Source organism: Cydia splendana, chromosome Z (assembly GCF_910591565.1).
Source record: "Cydia splendana chromosome Z, ilCydSple1.2, whole genome shotgun sequence".
NCBI classification, from domain to species: Eukaryota; Metazoa; Arthropoda; class Insecta; order Lepidoptera; family Tortricidae; genus Cydia; species Cydia splendana.
Window position 1 is genome coordinate 29421711 of NC_085987.1, and position 22970 is coordinate 29444680.

At 37.8% G+C, this 22970-nt stretch overlaps 1 protein-coding gene across 1 annotated transcript; it reads left to right on the top strand.

The window, feature by feature from the left end:
• Window positions 1-771: 771 nt before the first annotated feature.
• Window positions 772-22475, top strand: LOC134804850 (forkhead box protein F2-like). The gene is made up of 2 exons (XM_063778131.1): window positions 772-1560; window positions 21607-22475. Exons 1-2 carry the CDS (start codon window positions 840-842, stop codon window positions 21882-21884), a joined length of 999 nt encoding a protein of 332 aa, XP_063634201.1. The 5' UTR covers window positions 772-839; the 3' UTR covers window positions 21885-22475.
• Window positions 22476-22970: the final 495 nt, after the last annotated feature.

Here is a 22970-nt window from a genome sequence, read left to right on the forward strand (position 1 = left end):
TTGCATAACGTAACAATATTTTATGACAGAAAGCCACCACTATAGTAAACGTGCAATGTTTAGACGCTTATCGACACTGTACGTAATAATTACACTGGGACCAAGATACGATCTTAAAATGCTATCCTAATTCGCCGTAATATGGACTATAATCTAATGACTCGTTGCTGTAAACGAGCTTGAGTAAATAAATCCAACAAGTTTAATGCAAAAGTTTTGGTTTACGCTTTATGGTAAATATTTGGTGTACGTCGTATAGCCGTTTTATAGATCTAGTAAAATGTTTGGTTTAATTGTGCTAGGTCAAGAGCGGGCGTTCGACAGGCGTCCTTGCGACGGGTAAATATTATTGTCTAAGCGGGTTTTCCACTGTTTAGTGTTTGTGGAGTCATGGTGCTGCTAGCTCCGGCGGTTGGCGGTCGACGACCGCACCAGCAGCTTTACAACTCCGGCTTTGCACTTATGGATACATACCTTGTCAAACGTTGTTGACAGGTTAGTTATCTTTATGTACACAGTCAGTCTATATAGGTACCGTGCTACATTAGTGAAAATATATGATAATTAAGGACACAATCCTTATACCTAGGTTGATACGGAGAATATTATGAATGCAGAGATTTTAAAAAGGTCATATAAAAATGATTTATTGGATGTAGATAAGTAACCACGTTGGCAAGTGTAGTTGAGCAAATAATATAATAAGAATAGGCCGTTGTGGGAGTGGTAGCTAATGTTGTGGGGCGCGGCGATAGGCGGCGCGGACGGCGCAGTGCGCGGGCGCCGCGTGGTGGGCGGGCGCACTGTAGCCCTGCACGCGGCCCGGCGCGCACGCACGCATGAAGACCGAGGAGCAAGCCACGGAGGAGGCGGCCCGCCGCCCGCCGGCCACCCGACGACAAGAAAAACCACCCTTCTCTTACATAGCCCTCATAGTCATGGCGATCAGACACTCTCCAAACAAAAGGCTAACCCTTAGCGAAATTTACAGTTATCTTCAACAAACATTTCCATTTTTCCGAAGTTCATATCAGGGTTGGAAGAACTCTGTGCGTCACAATTTAAGCCTAAACGAATGTTTCGTGAAGCTCCCGAAGGGGCTCGGGAGGCCGGGGAAGGGACACTATTGGACTATCGACCCTTCCTCAGAGTTCATGTTCGAAGAGGGATCGTTCAGGAGGCGACCTCGAGGATTCCGCCGGAAGTGCCAGGCTCTTAAGCCGCAGTTTGGGAGCGGTGGATACCTGTGCGGAGGCGGGGTTACCGCACTGCCGCCGGCACAGTCCGCCGGCTACGAGTTAGCCGGCAGCAGTGGTGCCGGCACGAGCAACGCGAGTTCCATCGACTACGGAGCCTGTGCCTACTCGCACACCAGCTCGTCGAGCCAGCAGCTGCCCTACGGCAGCGACTACTGCACATACGGCGGCATGGGCGACCGCGAGTGGCCGCTTCCCTACGGGTCGGTGGACACCAGCTACCGGCCGCCGCCGCCTTCCCCGCCGCCGCACCACGACCTTCCAGATCTCATACCCAATTATCAATATGTAACCAATGACCATGGTGAGTTTCATTTCTTTATTTTTATTCTTATAATTATTGCCTATTGTTAGAATGATTACAAACCTAACTAGCATCCATTTGGGCACGACAAGAAATAATTTCTATAGAGGATAAAAGCAATAAAGCGGCCAGCGTGGACGCTTCTTCTTTCTCTAGGCTTGTGCGAGTGTATTCAGATTCATCACGTCTATATCTTGTCCGTGTTTATTAAGGAACTGATTTAGAAAAGTGAAACGCAGACGTATTATGACGTCACTTATTGCAGTAAAAGTATAGGCCGTCTAGAAGCCCCTTATTAATATACTCGACAAAACTGAAAACGGTGAAAAATAGAGATAGTACTCCTAAAAATACGTGTGATACCTCATTGGATTTGGAATGATGTATTCGAAGCTTTTATTAGCACACAAAAATTTTCAAAACTTATAGACAAAATTACAAAAAAAGACAAGGAAGAAGATATTTCTTTTTTCGCCAATATCTTATATCGCCAATATATATTATTTAAGAAATCTAAATAAAATATTATTAAAGGTGAGGAAATTTCCAGCAAAAAACTCCCTACTTGCAGAATAAGCAAATCAAATTCGATTTTTTCGAAGAATTAATTCCCAGCAAGCTGGAAATCGTTTTAATATCTCCAGGAGCAAACTCGGATTACGCGCATTTAGGACCAAATGAAAGTATCAAAACGATTTCCACGTTACTGGGACAGCCCTCCGCGTCTCATTTTCCGTACGAAACAGTTGCGTATAATTTATGAATGCGCAGAGCTGAGGTGAACCTGCACACGATTCCTGAATGATCCTGTATACAGACAAATTGATAACCTCCTTTTTTGATGTAGGTTAAAAATAAGAATACCCGACCCGGGCACTTCTTTATATTAATGAATGCTAAATTTTTGTCTCATTTTTAGGGTTCCGTACCCAAAAGGTAAAACGGGACCCTATTACTAAGACTCCGCTGTCCGTCCGTCCGTCTGTCACCAGGCTGTATCTCACGTACCGTGATAGCTAGACAGTTGAAATTTTCACAGATGATGTATTTCTGTTGCCGCTATAACAACAAATACTAAAAAGTACGGAACCGTCGGTGGGCGAGTCCGACACGCACTTCTCCGGTTTTTTTTAATAACAAAGCATTTATTAACATAAAAGATATATAATTATGTACAGTGGTACTACTAAACTAAATTAATAACTAAATAGTTTAAATCTAAAATATAGGTACAATGCCTCAAGCATTGTACCAAGAATGCTGCGGCATTTCCTCGTTGTATCGCAATGCTGATACGTTGTGCGAGGAAGCCGCCAAGCTCTTCAGTCACCAGTTACGTCAACTTGAGCGCGCTGGGATCACATGGACCTTGAGTTTCAACTCCAAATCTTACAAAATGATACTCTCCATCGAGGCTCTTATATTCATTACGTTTTAAAATTTCGGCGATTTTATTATTATTTACTTCAAATTATAGTCAAGAAATCTCACGCAAAATAATTTCTACTCGAATATGACGGCTAGTTAATAGCCGTATAGAGATTATACGATACACTCTTTAAAAGTATCAAGAGTTAACAACTGGTAATTTTCTAACAAATCAAATTATTTTCATTATACTCGTATAAGTATTTTCATTTGTGTTTTTCATACATCATATAACATATTTTTCATCAGTTTATAATCGTATTCAGTTCTCTTGATAATTACTTAAAATAATCGGCCAAGAGCATGTCGGGCCATGCTCAGTGTAGGGTTTCGTAGTTACCTTTCTGTCAAAATAGGCTAAACGGGGGCTATTAGTAAGTATCATATATAAGGGAGTACCTTTGCAGCGCTTTGTACATTACATCTTTTTACTAAGAAAAGAAGATTTTTTGCAATAACTCACAAACGACTAGACCGATCTTGTTCGCTATAGTTTTCATTGAAAGTATTTATTAAGCTCTTGTTTCAAAATTTTTTGCATATTTTTTGGACCCGTGGTTCAAAAGTTAGAGAGGGGGACACATATTTTTTTCTTTCGGAGCGCATATTTCCGAAAATATTAACTATATCAAAAATTGGTTTTAGGAGACCCTTACCCTTATTCGTTTTGAAAGACCTATCCAACGATAGACCACACTATCGGGACAAAGCAAAAAAAAAAAAATTGTATGGGAGGTGGAAGGTAACACTCACTTAGTTTATACTTACCTACTCACTCACTCACCTATATATTTTATTGGCTAACTTTGCGATGTTTGTGTTGTGGGTATTCAGACAAAGATATATATCACTACACCTTATAAAACAAAGTCCCCCGACGCGTATGTCTGTCTGTATGTTCGCCATGTACAACTAACCTTCGCCATGTTAAACTCAAAAACTACAGGACCCCTATTCGACAAGCGACGTTTGACGTATCGTGTTGATCTCCCGTTTATGTGGGAAAAATCATAAGTTCTCGAATACGTACAATGTAAAAATTTGACATTAGCAATTCACAGTTAGGTGACAACCAAACCAAACCGAAGTTTGGTTCACCCAGAATTCAGAGTTGAGAGTTTTGGTTGTACCAAATGATACTATCCACAGTTGATCGATGATACTATCCACAAATGATACTATCCACATATGATGAGTTATCCAACATCATGCAACAAATTAACTGTTGATTTGACGTGGCTGCATGTCGGTGCGGTGTAGTTGTACATGTCGAATTTGGCCCTTGAACGGATTTTCATGCGGTTTTCGCCTATCACTAGAGTGATTCCTGAGGAAGGTTTAGGTAATCTCGTATCAAAAAGTTAAAGAGCTGGCGCAAGATAGGGAGAGCTGAAAGATACTCCAACTGATTAACAGTCCCCCGGACGGTATCGTCATGTCAGTTGTTCGGATTAACTGTCAAAATCTGACTGAAATGAGACTGTTAATCAGTGGGCCCCTTTAAGTTAATGATGATGATGTGCGAGTAAGCCGGGGCGGGTTGCTAGTATTTTATAATATCCTATTTACCTATACAGTGTGTAAATTCAATACGGGCAATAAACCAAACGAGACAGAATTTACCCGCGACGGTAGCGGTGGGTAAAATTTCAGATTCTGTCAATTTACCCCATTTCACACACAAGCGCACTTCACGCACACTACCTCACTTTACTGGGACAGGTCAGTGACCCATCATGTTTTTTTAAGATTGGACTTTTAGTTTAGTATTGACCACTAGCCTCCTTTGAGGGTAAAAGCGTTCCATTGAAAGATGAAAGAGAAACAATGCATTTAATCTTGCTTTCCTTGTCTGTTCATGTCACACGTGACGTACCTAATTAATTCATTTGATTGTTGACTGTTTTACTACCTAATATTGCTTTGTCGAGATACGCGTTTTGTACAATTAAAGCGAGAATTCAAGCGAATAAAACAAGAATGTCATTAAGTTAGATGTAAAATGTTATTTACTACTCTATATGGTTTTTCATAAGGTGCAAAATCCATTCAATGGGAATTTAAATAAATAAAGTTTCGGCAGGGTGGCAATTCCATTTTGGCGGATAAAGCGAAACAGAATAGTTCTATCGAACCTGCTTACAAATTTTCACGAGAATCAGTTTTGAAATGTGATCTGCAAAGGAAAACATACAAAAGTATTTTTGCCCAAGCTGAAACGGAGACCTTTGCTAACGCTCGGTCAATGATGGTTTAGGTACACCTATAAAAAATGGTTGTCCCTGCTGTAATTTTAATATCTTTATATTTCAACCGGTATAGTTTTACCTTTAAAAATAATCGGTATCGCTAAACAATAGCGGTACATACCTTACTACTTATACGTTCACGAAATCGGTATCTGCATAACTTGATTGTTAGTAAACTAACCTGGAAAATAATCTCAAAATAACCGAAACATTTATGTACAGTCACCTACAATAATATGTTACGTCATTAGCGCCAACTTTGCCTCCACGGAAACTTTGCCCAAAACGACAATCATAAACAAATTCGTTAATGTAGAAACATTTATAATAGTTATGGCCACCCTGCTATTTTTAGTAGAAAATAGGTTATATTTCTGACAAAACTATATACCAAACTTGTGCATAACTTGACTTGGGAATTTTCAGCGAGTTGTCTAATATGTAGGGTATATTTCGGCGGCCAAAAAATTTATAAATAATGAATACAAGTAGAAAAAATTGAGAACCCTTTGACAAATATTTCCGGGTTTGAGTTATTAACACATGAAGCATAGATTATGTCTATTGAGATTTAAACTAAAAAGGCCTAAATACACAAAAGTTTTAGCGATGGGCAAAGTAATCCGGTAATTTGGCATCCATACCAACATTGCCCACCACCAAAAACGGATTAGGGTTGTCACTTTCATCTAATTTACCCAACTTCGCAAGTAAAAGAAGGTTATGTTTGTACACTAAAGTAAGTTTATAAATATATACTGTATTTAATTTGTCTTATTATCCTTTATTTAGATGTTTTATCGGTTAACGAATGAAAAACACAGCAAAAATCATATTATTGGCCATTAAACTATTGTAACAGATTTTCTCAAAAGTGACAACCCTAGCCTTTGTAAAATGCTTAGGCGAGCCTTATTTGGAAATGGGCAAAAACGGGTAGGCAACATTGCCCAGCAAATTTATTTAAAAGTTTTTACACTTATCGCTAAGTTATTAACAGGGAATGATAGGATTGCCCAACACCTTTAAGTGATCCTTAGACATCATCATCATACGAGCTGTATTTGAATACCAAATTGACGTGGGCAATGTTGGCGAAAACCCCGGATATCTTTGCCCGCCCTCTAAATCGCAAAAAAAAATGGGTAAAAACACGATAAAAAATTTTTTCTTCAAATAAACTGATGCGTTTGATCACAATGGACGTGCTGAGAAAAAAAGTCATATGATGTGATATTTTTTTTGAGAAATTCGTGTTTTTTCAAAAAAAGCGGGCAAAGTTGGTGATAATGACGGTACCTACTCTTCGAAGGCCGCAAAAATATGTGACATAGTTTTACAAATAAGATCGTGTCAAATATTTTTGCGGCCTTCGTTGTGTAACATAAATTGCAGGTGACTGTACATTTGGAATACAGTAGAGTCCGGTTAGTACGACTTCGCATATAACAACCAATCGCTTATAGCGACGTAATTATAGGCACTTGGTTGGTTTTAGTACAAGCTACTATGAAAGTACAACCGTTTATTACGACTCCGCTTATAACGACCAACAGCTTTTAACGACGGAAATTGACACAAAATCCGTCCGTCAAGTCCGGTTACAACGACGAGCGACGTAGTTTTTACAAATAAATTGTTGGTAAGAAGCTTACTCCGTCCCGCGCACCCAACTCCCTCGCCCCTTTGCCTATACGCAGTAAGATGAAATCGTCATCTGACTTTACGTAATCTTGCAAACTAAATAAAACCCAATTCCCAATATTCAATTGAGCTTAAACCTCACGTACATAATTATGTATGTAAGTTGGATGACAATGCAGTATTTTGGTAACTTCGAGCTGATCTGATGCTGGACACAGGAGGTGGCCATAAGAACTGTGTCATAAACAGACATCGTACATTTTCCAGCATTTTTGGTGCAGCAGAGTGGTGTTAACGGAATTAGTATAGATCTGAAATGGTAAATTAAGGTTAATATTAACGTAATTAACGCTAATTAATCATTAGGGTTGAAATTATTTATACCAATTCCGTTAACACCACTCCGCTGCACCAAAAATGCTGGAAAATGTACGATCACTGGTCATAAAACAACGCATCCTAATTGAGTTTGGGTTGAAATGTTTGACAAAAAAACTTATTTAATATTTGATTGTCGATGTACGATTGTCATCTTGATTAGATTCCTTTTTATTTTACGGGATTCGAGTAATTTGCGGATGATTGAGTGAGTACGCGTGTGTGTGGCTTCTTCTAAGTCTAACTAAACACACAATTCTATGCATTTAAGACAAAGTGTTGAAATATAAAAGTGTTGTAAATAAATATTTTAATGGAATTGTTTTTTTTCTTTGATTGTTGCATAAGTATTAATAAATACAAAATTATGTAATTATTTTGATTAAAAAAATATTAATATTGGCAGTTCGTTTAGTACGACGTCCGGTTAGTACGACCTAATATCACCGGTCCCTTGGGCGTCGTTATAACCGGACTCTACTGTAATTATTTTATTTAGCTTCAACGAAAGTTTCAAGTTTAGTACGAAAATACTTCGATATGCAATATGCACAAAATGTAGACCTAATCGAAATAAAACATTGCTTTTTATAGTAAATTTATAAAACATTCGATACATAGGTAAACATAACAATAACCAGGCCACAGCGGTATTGGCCTGTAAGCTTCATATCGGTCTCCAAAGCCGCAAAAACTCGCTAGTACTTAGTGCTGGTCTAGCCGTTATTTTTTCTTGAAGATTTTCAGAGAACAGCACGTACACGCAATATACATATAGACGGAACGAACGGCATAATCATAATCATTTATTCGTCGCAATCCATGGTATTACAGATCTAGGTACAAGACTTTCAGGTATTACTTATACTGCTTATACGAATTACATAACGCTTCCTGTTAATAGGCAATATTTTAAGATAAAAGTTCTATAATATAATACAAGATTACAATTGTCATCAAAATTCATTGACGTACAGAAGTCAAATACGTTTTTAAAATGACGCAAAATGAATACCAGCATAATGAAAATTAATCCCAATCAGTAAAGATGAGTTTTTAAACTTTTTTCATTTTAAGTGAGTTTTGAAGGAACATAATACTTAAATTCGACTGTAATCGTATTGTTTTAAGATAGTTTACTGCGGTTTTCAACCTTTATGACCCGTAAATAACAGCAAATCAAATTTAAACGAGACGCGAGATGATATTTATGTACCCTATTTTTTGAAATACAATTTATCTACTGGTCTACTTTCTCGTGTGCGTATATGATTTAATGTCAATATAATTGTCAAACGCAAGCAAATCAAGCTGTCATTTTCATTTAAAGAAGCATACGTGTGCTCCGGTGCAGCCCCAGCGGGCATCTGACTTGAAGAAGAATTTTGAGTGATGTCGTCAATGTATGGAAATTGTTTGAAAGTTTACATTTGAGATTGAATTTCTGTGTTGTCTTTGTGAGTAAAAATATAAATCGATAATAAATTGGTAGTTGAATTATTTAGCTTTCAAAATCACACAATAATTCAATTACTGTCAAAGACAAAATTGTTTTGCTTCTTTCTCAAACGGAACTCCATATTTTGATTTTTTGATACTTTTAGTGTCGATTTGTAGAGAATAACAGCAAATTAAAAATATAATGGCATGAAGAGTCGGTACACGGTTTCTTCGTGAACAAATTTACGTGTAATTTAATGCAATTATTAAACATTTATTGAACAAATTATGGTCACAAAGTGAGGTCTAAATCGAAAACGTCGTATACCGGCCCCTTAAGAAGGTTTTTTTACGGTACACTTAATTATCCAGTAATTTATTTTTGAAAATTTACCGAGCAGCAATGTACTTCCACTGGTTAATATTTTCATTGTATTTCTACGAGTAAGCAAAAGTTATCTCAATATACTTCTTAACATGTCCTATGCTAACCACCTTAAAAGGTTTGCCCGATTTGAATTTACACACTGATAATAATAACAATGATTGGCGTATGGATGTGACGACCCCATCGCCCACTGGTTTTATGGCTCCTCTACACGATGGGCCAGCGCCGGCCACTCCAAGGGACGCAGCCATGCGGTAGAATGAGATAGCAATATCACTTGCTCCCTCTAAGGGCTTGTGCACAAATCACGCGAGGTTCGATAGGGGGAGGGGGGTCACGAAAAAATCTCGATAGATCACGTTATAGTGAGCGAAACTAAAAAAAAAAACCTACCACATGAGTAGATACTTTTTCTCGGTCTCGTTAAACATAAATTTTCACTCTGCACTTCAAAATAGCGAGTCTATTTAACGAAAATAGAAAAATAAACAAGATTTTCTATATAATACTATTTCTCTTAAAATTAGGTCGAATGAAAAAAATTCAAAAAAATACACGTGAGTTTGCGTGGGGGGAGGGGGGATAGCCAATAAGCTCACCAAATATCACCAAGGGGGAGGGGGGGTCAAAAAGTAGCCGAAAACACCTCGCGTGATTTGTGCACAACCCCTAACGCATAAATGCGTCCCTTGGAGTGGCCGGCGCTGGCCCATCGTATAGAGGAGCCTTTATCAGTGCAATCAGTCAACGTAGGGCAGCTTGTGGTGAGCTGTTGGGGATTAGCGACCTCACGTCCCCGAGTGCTCCTGGGGAGTTCTGTTATCCGCAAGGTGCAACCCACCCTGTTGGTGCGACAGTATTCTCTGCCTTTGGGTGCCTTAGCCGGCGGGCCAGAGTGGAGTCGTTAGAGCTATAAGCTCCAGGGGTGGAAGTGAAATATGCATAAGACGCGAATTGGCACAGTGGCTGTTAACAGCCACTGGGTAGAAAGCGGCGCACACCTCTCGACATCCCCGAGCCGCTCACACCGATGTTGCCCTTGAGCCATCGTAGATATCGCTTTTTGTGGGGGCTATCCGGCGAGTCACCGTCTGCCGGAAATAAAATTGCACATCGTTTTATTAGGCAGGCGTCCGGTTTTTTATCCCATAGCTCAGTACTTAGTCCATCGCTTTTACCCAATAACCTAGTTCATTTTAGATCCCATCAACTCTCAATAGTCCTTACACCCTGGCGGGTGCTGTCTCTGCGTGCGTCCCATGACACGGGCAAGGGCAGCATCCGCTCGGTGTACCCCTTACATTTCATTAAAGTGTCAAAAGGGCCTCTACGTGTTGGCTTCGGCTCCGCGCACGCCTCCCAAAGGTCCGGCACACCATTCTTCCGCGATGGGAAAGACATACAATTATTTATACTTTATGTATATTTTTTTATTTTAACTATACTCAGTAGCGGCTCAAGATACACAGATATTAGAAATTTCATTAAAATTATAGTTTTAGTAGAATGGCTCCGACACGAAACTATAGAAACCTAAGGATTCCGTTTAAGCTATTTTGGTTACGGAAACCTAAAAATACGTCAGAAACACTTTACTCGTACTTCATTGGGTTGTTATAACACACATAATTTATCTTCGCGTATTTAGGTACCTACTTGTATGAAATTATAATCAACTATCTAAAAACCTATTATGAGATTAACCTACCTACACTTAAATCTAATGACGATGAATGTAGACATGAAACAGATGCACCAAAGGTGATCGGCAAATCACCAAGGCGCGTACATAGATGGCTAATAAATGCCCCAGGCACACTGGCAGAGGCAGCGCAGAGCCGGATAATCGCCGGTTTATAGCCGCCCATGTGCGCTTGCGCCCGTTTCTGAGAAGCCCGAGCACTCCCTTACGACCGTCGTAAAAGCTGCGGTAACATGTGCAATGGCAGCGCGCATCGGCGATCGAAGGGATTGGCTCTGACGATCTGCGCTGCATGCTGATGTTCAGAAAAGCCATTGAAGAGAACAGTTTTCAGCTCTTTTTTCGGACTTTCTTATATCATCTTTCTATTGTATAATCACGGGCTAGGTATTTTTGAAGGGAAGGAAAGCGGTCGCAATCTATATCCGTCGGATTACTGCACGTGTAGAAATATAGAAGTTTCACAGCGTAATGGGTTAAAGTAGGGTTGATTCAATCTATCAATTTGAACAATATTTACAGTGGTAATATTGGTTTATTTATGTCCATCAAAACATCATACAAATAATAATATATACTAGTAAATCCCAGCATTTTACAAATTTACAAAAACTGAATCGGCAAAAACAATCTATAGGTAGGTTATATCAAACATAAAATTTCACGAGAATCGGTTGAGAAATGCGACCTGTAATGGAGAAGAGGAAAGTATGTTCATTGCCGTCGTGCTTTTTAGGGTTCCGTACCCAAAGGGTAAAAACGGGACTCTATTACTATTACCGAAACTACTGAACCAATTAAGGTGAAATACATATGTAAGTTTGTGACCCAAAGACGGACATGTAACGTAAATAAACTGTTGGGGGGTAAATGAGAAATTATAAAAGAAAGTTTAGCAAAATATATCGTGTTATATATCAAATAAAAGATAATATACTTTTTTTATAAATTTTAAAGTAAAAAGTTTAGAAGTAATTTAATAAACTATGCAAAAAATGACCACCCCCCCCCCCCCCCCTTTATCTCCGAAACGAATGGGTCTAAAATTTTGAAAAAAATACACAAAATAGATCATTACCTACCTATACATGTCAGGAAAACCTATTAGAAATGTGCAGTCAAGCGTGAGTCGGACTTAATTACTTAGTTTTTGATCCGACCCCTACGGGTTTTTAAAGACAAATTAACTCACGTTTCACTTAAAAAATACTTTGTTAAAAATTGTGTAATGGACTTACGGAACCCTTGGAACGCGAGTCCGACTCGCACTTGGCCAGTTTTTTAAGAACAAATTCAATATATTTCGAACTGCCATAGCATGCAGGCGTGGGATTCGGACTAATTCGATCCTGCAACCCCAACCCCTCAACAACTAATCCCCGTCAGTATAGTTTCCCGACCCGTCAAACCCCCAACCCCTGACTCCTCAACTCCCAACCTCTGGACCCTTCAGTCCCCGACCCATCAGCTCACCGTCTCTTCAACCCACCAGCCCCTCAAGCCCTGACCCGTCAAGCTCAAACCCGTCAACCCACAACTTCAGACCTCTCAAGCACCAACCTTTGTCTTCATTTCCCACACCTACTCCTCACCTCTTTACGGCTGGATTCGGAAAATGTATTAGATTTCTACTAGACTTCAACAAGTTACGATACGGATAATTTAAAGATATTTGTAAGATAGATATGTCAAATTTGACGTTTCCGGGATTCTAGAGGTCCTCTTGAACGATTTCGACAAGTTATGACTTAGATATCCAAGTCACATCTAGTCGATATCTAATGTAGATCTAGTTGATCTCTAAATCGTCTCAAGATCTTGTGATTATCTCGAAATCCGAATAGGCCTGTTAGTCTCCACTACTACCTACATCCAAGATCATACTATGATGATACATGATACCTAATACACCCACTGTCTCACTTATGTAGGGAACTTCCACATATCATCTAGGTGGTTTCCTAGAGGAAATGCTTGAGTTGTGTAAGAAAACACACAAACCACCTGTAGCCTCAATTTTTCCGGGACCCCATAATCAGATAAAAAATACTACTAAAATAACCAAACTAATATGGGAACACCTTGCATGTAAAGCTCCTTTCAAACCAAAAATATTTATTCAAATCGGATCACAGAGCTCGGAATAATCGCCATCTAGTAGAAAAATTAATAGGTTGCAGCCAAATAAGAATAACTAGTCAGCTTCCTTTTTCAGGCGAACTTTATTATTTACCATGATAAAAACATCCTAAACAGATGTGGTCTAGCCGTATGGGACTTATGCCATTTTCCTTTTTTCCCCTCAAGGAAACCTCCTTTTCTTTATTTCAAAGAATAAATTCGTTTACTATATGTACCTATGCGCATTTCTACCGGTAAAGGTTCTACATGGTTCGTACATAAGTCGAACGGTTAAAAGGAAATATAGAAACACGCAGAAAGAGCTTTTATAAGTAATATAATACTGATTTTAAAGTCCAATAGGTACGTGTATGTGCTTCTTATGCAATATGTGATTTAGGTATTTAATTATTTATGTTAATGAGTGCATCAGAAAATTATCCAGATAGTTAACTACAAAAACAAGTATTTGATGGGTCGCCTTCTTTGAGAACATCTTGGTTAATTTTATTTTGGACGCCGAAATCGGCGAATAATGACACTATGTTCGATAATATTTTTTAGAGTACCTACTTAAAACGATGTGATGTATTAGAGTTGAGTAGGTATAACTACGTGGTGCTGCGTACGTCGCGCCGCGCCGCGCCGCTCATGCCGGCGAGCGTAGTGGGTATGATCTGTTTACATGAACGCCCGTTTGTTCCAAGCGTTTGATCTTTATAAATGCAATAGGTATTTCGAGAATAACGTCGACGGCGAGTTACTGTAACGCACGTTCGCTTTAATAAAAAAAATCAAGAATGATTTTAAGAAAGACAACCTTGATGTTTTGTTTATTCGTTCATAGGTGCTCCGTTTATGAGCATTTTTGATTAGACATCTGACGTCTGTTTAAAAAACGAATTTTGTGATTCACCATTGCTCTAGAAGTGCGATAGGCAGTGAACGGAAATATAGGTTCCTTTTCATCAGTTTACGTCACATTTAAATTTAATTGCGTGTAGGGCCGAAAGTCGTGGAAATTATATTTCATGATTTAATTTTCACTTAATACAGCCATAATAAGAAGGTATTAACTAACTATACCTTAGCCAAATAAAACTTCTTAAATGTAAGTCGATGTGATTTTTTTTACCATGTAAGTAAATGAACTGTTTTGTCTTCAAAGCCCGTTCCTAACGCTAGGTACATTTTCTACGGTTCTCTCAATATATTTATCTATGAAAGTAGTAGTAGGTAGTAGAATTATGATTATTTTTGTCTCAACTGCACTTGATGTAAACAAAAAAAGTTAATTCTGTCTCATTCTACCTCTTTTTAATGTCAGTTTAAATATAGAACTGGTTAAAATTAACTCAGTAATTGACACTGAGATCGATCCATTTGCCGCAATGTGTGCGGTCTGGGTGGATGCAGTCGGTCCGTTACAGGCATTGGATCCCCAGGTTAAACTGGGTTATTAAAAACACTAAAAAAATCCTAATGCGTGAAAACGCTATATGCGCAACGCTGCAAAAAATGTTCACCCTTTTACAACCCTGATCCCTTGTTTACACAACCAGTTTTTATGAAACCGATTTGCGTATGGTGCTGTATAACACATTTTTTAAATAATTTAGGTGTGTACATGTTGTTGCTGATGTTGTTTTGACGTTAATTTTTTTTTAAACTACGATTTTTTAAATCCGAGTGTCTGGTGTCTGGTGGTCATTATATATAAGTATATATAATGACAGTCACTAAAGGAGATCATAGGCTATTTGTCCCGCCATGAAAACGAACGTCGGTATACAATATATAGGTAACTCAAAAGAATAGTTATAATTTCTAGATTAGAATGGTGATAACCGAATCGCAAAATATCTATAATGAAAATAAGTACCTATTGAGAAATTGTAAAATAAAAAAATTAATCTGAAAAGAATCTATTTTAAATCTGTAAACCCGACAGCTAAAATGATCTAAATTCATTATATTATGAAATTATACATTAAGTTATCACTACACTTTTTAAAACAAAGTCCCCCGTCGCGTCTGTCTGTTTATGTGTATGTATGTTCGCGATAAACTGAAAAACTACTGAAAGGATTTTCTTGAGGTTTTCACCTACTTACTTCTCCCAGTCTTCTTTTGTTGAAAAAGTATTTTTAGATGGTCTTTAACTCATCGATACCGTATTACCGGAGTGTTATCGATGGAATAGGAAAGTCTAGGTATTATTTATTACCTCCTACCCCCTAATGTATTTTTTTTTTCAATACTAGGCCGTTGTATTTAGTCTTACGGTAGTTTTAATGCAACACTTATAGGGAGTCTAAATACTTCATTATTTTTAAAAGTTGTAGAACAAAAGTGTCACCGTTTGAGGAGTACAATCTATGTTTTAATTATTTGCTCGTGTTACAGGCCACACCGTGTATACTTTCATCAAAATGAAAATTGTAGTAATTAGGCCGGCAGTTTTTATTTTAATGCGTGCTTTATACTCTTTCTGATGTCGTGTACATATTTTCATCAGCCTAGGATCACCCTTAAACGCAATCTGCTCATTATCCCGAAGCTCTTTATTGTATGGCAGCCTTTTTCCTCAGAGTTCTTGTATACAATTGTTGAGGTACCCATCGATATTAAAGTCTTTTGCGCATAAATATCCATGCAAAATTATTTTACTGCTCTCATAACTCCTAACTCCTAAGAATATTGAGGGATGTCAGAATCTGCCGATTTATCAGTATTTTTCAGCAGAGATAATTTTTACACAACTATGCATTTATAAATTTCATAGAGTTATATAACTCTGCAACGATTTTGACACAGTCTGTGCAAATGTTATGTTAATAGTATACACAGGGTGTAATCGTTAAGTGTAGCCAGGCGATAATTCCGTAAATATAACAGATAGGTAACAGAAAACTAAAAAATGATATCGAAAGTGCGTTACCCAATGAGTAAAATTACATTAATAACTTTTTAAAATAAAAGCTGAAATATCCCAAACATTAACTTCAAACCCTCCCATACATTTAGTACGACGACTCACCCCTCAAAGAACGTCGGTGTCGTAAGAGATAAAACTGCTTGAGATTCATTATTTGCGATCATAAACTGTAATAAAATAATAAAACTACTTACCTAATAATAAATAATCTAACGTTTATTTTTTAAGGAAGTACATTTTTTGTTTACAGTTAAGTAGTTGCTCGAAGTGACGCCCTTCTTGTGCGATACATTGACGGGCCCTCTTAAATGTTTCTACATGAACTTTTCTTAAAATTTGCGGTGTAATTAAAAATTAAATGATAGATTTATTATTTCATAAACGGTCGTTTTATTATTTTATTACTCATTGGGTAATGCACTTTCGATATCAATTTGAAGTTTTCTGATATCTGTTATATTTACGGGAGTATCGCCTAACTACACTTAACGATTACACCCTGAATATACCGTCATAATTTCATAGATGTTTGACGTTTAAAAAAAGTCTTGCATAGTCTGGTCTGCAGCGATTTTGATTAGCCCAGGCTCTGGGCTATCAAAATCGCTGCGGACTTATCTTCGTAACTGTACCTCTTTCTGTTACATGGCCTCTATATGGCCTTTTTTAAAAACTTACAGTGTTGTCTGTGTATAATAAAAATAATAATTAGATACCATTCTGGACATCATCCGCATCAAAAAAATAACAAGCAGAAATCGTGAATTTTGCATAGTTTTCGTTGAAATATAGTCGAGTAGATAAATGTATAATTGGTCTTCGTAGGTAATATTTAATAATGAAACTTAATTGATCTTTTTAATTTAAATATGCAACGAGAATGAAACAAAATTTACGATTAGACTCGTAAATTTTGTATCATTTTATTTTGTAAAATTTGTGCGGAAAGAGAAGAGTCGTGAAAAGTATGGGTTCCCTTACATTCCACGACTCTTCTCTTTCCGCACAGACTCTAGAGTCGGACCAAAAAAAGTCTGCAGCGGATTTGATAGTCCACGCAGTGCAAGTGTCATTATACGTCATAATTTCATAGAAGTTTGACGTTTAATATAACAATTGCACTGCGTGGGCTATCAAATCCGCTGCAGACTATTCTTGGTCTGACTCTATTATATTATGTACTTATAGACAATAAATACTCATTAGATGTTTACGATTGTCACATAACTGTTTTCCTTGATTTAGGGTGGATCGGAGGCGCAATACCAGATTATCAACGAATGGGCACTTCGTGTGTAACCTGATAATGTAGATTACGTACATTATTACTTTGTATCAGGTACAGAGAAATACACATACCTATATAGTATTACGAAATTAAAGGCGAATTCATGTTATTAAATGTGTTTCTCAAATTAACGTGTGAAATTTTAATACCTATTTGGGTGCAATCATAACCCTGACAATAAAGTTTATTTATTTGTGACGTCCCACGGTCAAAGGTACCTTATGGCGGGTATGGAGTTATGCATACCCCAGTAATCTACAATAAATAAGCTATCGATAACACAAAAGATCAACCTTCTAGGTTGCGTAGTTACAGAGATATGATTTTTTGAAAATAATGTTGTGAAATGAGCAACTTTACGATAGAGAAGTTTTAAGTTTAGCCGCCTAAAAAACTATGTTCCTGAAGTAAGTTACATAGTTGACTACAAATAATAATGCCTTATATATCTGAGATTAAAAAAATATTGCGACTTGTTCTGTAATGCAAATAGAAACTTTTGATATCGACTGATTTATGTGTATACTAACCAATCTCTTGAAAATAAAGTTTTATTTCATTTTCACGATTGATTGCAATGAGCTCTCAAGATTTAAATTTTATCTATTAGAAAACGACACTGACAGACAGTTTAAGCAAAAAACAATACCGATTTAGAGGTGAAAATGTATTTTCTGACTTTTTCATATAAAATCACAAAATTGAATATTTTTACTTTTAATGTGACACACAATCAATTTTTCTGAGCATATATGAAAGAAATTCTGTCATTCAAATGAAATAAATCCTAAAACCCTAACTAAATACTATATTTAACCCCTTATGCCACTTTAAACTTACATAACAATAACAGTATTTGCTCCATACATTTACGAAAAGGTACCTTATGGAAATAAATCTAATAATACATCACTACAAAATATCAATCATATTATAGTTTATCTTTTATGAATAGAAAATATTAATTTACATTAAACTGCCCCCAATTTAATTAGTTCTTCGTCATAATAATCTTAAAAAAGACCAATAATTTGTATGTAATGAAAAGGTACCTTGTGGTCAAGTTACATGATGAGGCATGATGATGATGGAACAGTTAGGATAAACTAATAATATTTTGGGGTTAAGATGGTATAAATCGTCTATTTCTTATCAATAATATATTTCGGTTGCTATTGAAGATAAGCGGCATTGAGGTTCAATGACCTCAGATATTCCATAAGGTAATGCGTCGGGTATTGGCATTTTTCAGCAAACCAATGGCTGATTTACTGCATGCGACCAAACCAAATGAATATTATTCTAGTTAAGAAAGACTTGACGAGAGTAACTTTGGTATAATAGCAGTCTACTTGGATTTGTGATGTCGGTCTATGTACGGTTATAATATTTGCGAGGCGCCCCAACCAGAACTGAAATTATCAAATTAGTTTTGCAGAATGCTAATACAGTTCTCTACCAAACTTCTTTTCCCGTATTGACTAGTTTTTTTGGGAATTTTCAATCTTTTTTCCATAAGGTACCTTTTCTACTAAACTCTGAGACGACATTACTAGGCTTATAACTAACTTATAACAAAAATAAAAACAGCTAAACAAACGTTACGCATTAAGGTTTCAGATCACACAATAAAAAAAAATGAGCATTTTTTCACCTCTTTACAAAACATTTAATATCTCCGAAACTAGAAACCCTCATAAGGTACCTTTTCCCGTGGAACGTCACATTTAAGATAAATCCAATTACTCGTCACACGCTCAATTTGATATATGCATATTATTGTTTGTTTCATATTCTGGAATATTGCGTCCCCGTGAATCCTTAATGCGAATTCTGACGTCACCCGATGTTCGGTGAACCTGCCAACTCAGAATCCGTTTTAACATTTAATGATCGCTCATTGAGCACAAGCGAAAATAATTGTATGTATATCATTAACGCCTGTAATTTCTTGTACCGATTTAAAAAGTTTGTTGGCAGATTTCCGGCATTCAGGATTCACAGTGTTTTATTGCTGGCGAAATTATTTATGCGATAATCATAATATAAAAAAAACTAACGTGTAACAAGGTGCTGCGCAGTCTACTCTCAAGAGTAATAAAATCGGGTAGGTATATTTTGTATTAAAATTAACGCAGGCTTCAACGGTTTTAGTTGTTCTCTTTTGTTCCGCGTATCAACATGTTGTATCAGCATTAGTCATTTTTATTGTTGAGATTACTTCCCACAGCTCAACGCGAGTATGACTCTTAAAACCCTATAAATCTTTAGCTAAGCGGTTAAAGTACGTAGCGTTATTTGGAAAAGTTGTGTGCGCCGGCGCGTGTCTCTCGTCGCTTGCCCACTCGAGAGCATTTACCAGCGAGCCGTGATCTACGAGCGCGCCGCGCGATGACAACCGCCCGCGCCGCGCCGCGCCGCGCCGCGCCTGCCTCTACAGCGGAGCGGAGACGTCGATACCTACCCAACTACTTGAGGTCGAACAGAAGTCAACTCACTTCCTCTTTTCGTGACGTAACATTTTTTCTTAAGTACTTAAAGTTAACAACAACTTATCTTAGAATTCTTAGATAGGTAGATGATTTAATTATTTTAATAGGTACCTACTTATCGGTCGTAATGTACGCACAGTTAAACAGCTGCGTGCCTATAATAAAATAAATACCTATCTACATGTCAAACGACGATATATCTATATAACTGGTTTCTACCTAGATAGCTAATAGCTATCAGGTATATCTGTCTATACATCTACCTACTTAAATATCTACAAATATCAAATATTTCTGTTTAGAAATATTTGATTCTGTATAGGTAGATATTGTATCTGCTAACTCAATCTATTTTCATGGGATAGCAAAGTTTTTGGGTGAATCAACTTTTAGAACACTGATATCGTGTCCCTAGACTAACTGCCTAGTACCTACCTAGTAAAGAACGATCGATTTAAAAAAAAACCATGTTGATTATTTTACTTTTTTGTTTACAGGGGCATTATTGGATCCATAAGTATTGAATTAACACATTAAAATTAACAACTTGATCAGATAGAAGTTACATTTTGTACGGTTTAGGAGAAAAAAGTTTACACCCATACAAAAATCAGGGACACATATTTTTGTATGAGAGCAATTTTTTTTATCCTACGTTACCGTACAAAATGTAATTTTTCACGTCACGAAATCAGTGTTCTAAAAGTTGATTCACATGATAGATGGTAAGGTGTGCCTACTTATAATAAAAACCGGGCAAGTGCGAGTCGGACTCGCGCACGAAGGGTTCCGTACCATAATGCAAAAAAAATAAAAACGAAAAAAAAGCAAAAAAAAAAACGGTCACCCATCCAAGTACTGACCACTCCCGACGTTGCTTAACTTTGGTCAAAAATCACGTTTGTTGTATGGGAGCCCCATTTAAATCTTTATTTTATTCTGTTTTTAGTATTTGTTGTTATAGCGGCAACAGAAATACATCATCTGTGAAAATTTCAACTGTCTAGCTATCACGGTTCGTGAGATACAGCCTGGTGACAGACGGACGGACGGACGGACGGACGGACGGACGGACGGACGGACGGACGGACGGACGGACGGACAGCGAAGTCTTAGTAATAGGGTCCCGTTTTACCCTTTGGGTACGGAACCCTAAAAACTAAACGCGTAGCTCATTTACTACTGCCGATTACGAAAACTGGTCTAAATTGCTACAAATAATTAAACCCGGTGAAGATCACTAATACCTATCTGTACTTAAAACAATGTAAGTTATTGTCTACAAAACATATACGTACAATTAAAAAAATTGTAGCGGAATACGCGCAGTAACACACACGTGTCTTTAAATTCTAAGAAAATAGATTGAACTAGGTATGTAGTGTAGTTCGGTCTTACACGTAAAACCGTCCAATCGGGAGCATTGCTGGGTTTGTTTAAATTACGACGATTACCAGAGGCGTGCACGTGGTGCCGACAACAGACGCGGCGCAGGCGCCCCCGCGATCGATGGGAACGCGCCCGGCCCCGCAATTATACTTTACACGCGTAAATTTAATCGGATGCATGTTTCACAAATCACTTGTCTTATCCATGTATCAACGCTAATGCTACCCCGCACCGCAATGGCGCCTCGATCACGTTTAGAAGAAAGCTTGCTGATAGAACGGCCCATTTACACTGAATAATTCTAGTCAGAAGCTATCATATTATTAGCGACAGAAATGTAACGTTTTCTTATGTATTAATTTTTGATTTTACGTTTCTGAATAAACTCTCGTGTCTATAATCTCATTGTTCGTAGTTACCTATTCGTTTCAGGTTGGTACCTACCTACTACTGAAACTTGTTTACTATTAATAGTACTTATTAATTAGTTGCTGCGAAAGCGAATGTTTTAAACTACCTGAAATGCTATTAATATATATGTTTTTATTACTTAAATATTAAAATAACATAAAAAATATTTCCTCCTAAGGTACATCGGCGATGTTCGCAGGAATGCGCGGAGTGCACGGGCAAATGCTCGGGGGCGGGTCGCTGGGGCTGGGCGGCTTCGGACTGGGCTCGCCGCTGCCGGCACTACCTGAGCGCAAGGCGTACGCGTCGCCGCCGCCGACGCCCCTGCCCGCGCTGCCGCCACTGCCTGCGCTGCCCGCGCCCTCCGCACCGCCAGCGTCCGGCCAGCCACCGGCAGTCAGCTCCGCGTCGGTTCATGCCTACTACGATCACATGAAATACTCCTTACACCAGTAGCTCCTGAATACTGACGCACCGTCAAAATATAGGTAGATTAGCACCGGCGCAGGCAGCTAAGACTAGTGAGCGAGGACTCTCCCCATAATGTGATCTAGACCCTCAGATAGATGTGTTTCAGAGAGATATGTAACGATTTAAAGAATAGGAAATTGATTTTCTTTAAGTTTATAACCGTTCTGCACTTGGTATTTGATACAGGCACAATGCCGCAATGTAGAATTATTTTTATTTATGACAACTATTTTACATTTTGTATTTTAACCGTGTGTACCTAAACATTTCTGCCGAATCTGAAGGGATGAACTTACCCCGACGACAATGTATTCTAGATTAAAAAACATTGCCTAAATATTTTCCTGTGCGTGGTGTGGTATTTTATCCGAATGAATCAAAATACTGTATTGTACCTACTTTTTCGCAAAAACATAAACCCTGAAAACATTAAGTACACTCCTTTTTTGGGCAGTCGTGTAAAAATGGACAACAAGGTTGACCTTGCCGGTTTTAAGGGTGGTATTTCACCTGTCCAATATCTTTGTCCAATGTCAGTGCGTCTCACTTTCTCATAAAAGCAAAATATGAGACGCAATACAGATTGGACAAAGAAATTGGATAGGTGGAATACCACCCTAAGTAAGAAGGCGAAGTGAAATTAAATACGAGTTTATCTTATTTGACATTTTTAACCTTTCTATTGCTCCAGAGTCTGGACTTCAGACTGTAAGTGCTATTGTGAGAGACTTGATCAGAGCATATGAAACGTGTTTTTGCCTACGTACGTTTTAGTTATTAAATAAATATGACTTATTAAATAACTTTATACTACCTATTTTAAATGAAATTGTAAATTCACGAAGTACCTAAGCGATTTTCATTTGAAATTGGATTTTTTTCAAACCAAAGGAAGGTCAGGTACATGAGTCTAATTCGTAATTACTGGGCCCAATACGGTGAATGTGGTATACGGTTTATTACACATTGGTGACACATTGAACCAGGCCCCAATGTGAAGGCCAGCCACACTTAGGGATGACTCACGCTAGGCCGGGCCGTACCCGGGCCGGGGCGTCCGTCGTGTCATTT

What these genes read in the sequence shown, in the direction of transcription:
- LOC134804850 (XM_063778131.1), top strand. Translation starts at nt 840, where the DNA reads ATGAAGACCGAGGAGCAAGCCACGGAGGAGGCGGCCCGCCGCCCGCCG. An exon ending in ATATGTAACCAATGACCATG is followed by an intron (nt 1,561 to 21,606) that starts GTGAGTTTCATT and finishes TTTCCTCCTAAG; the next exon opens with GTACATCGGCGATGTTCGCA.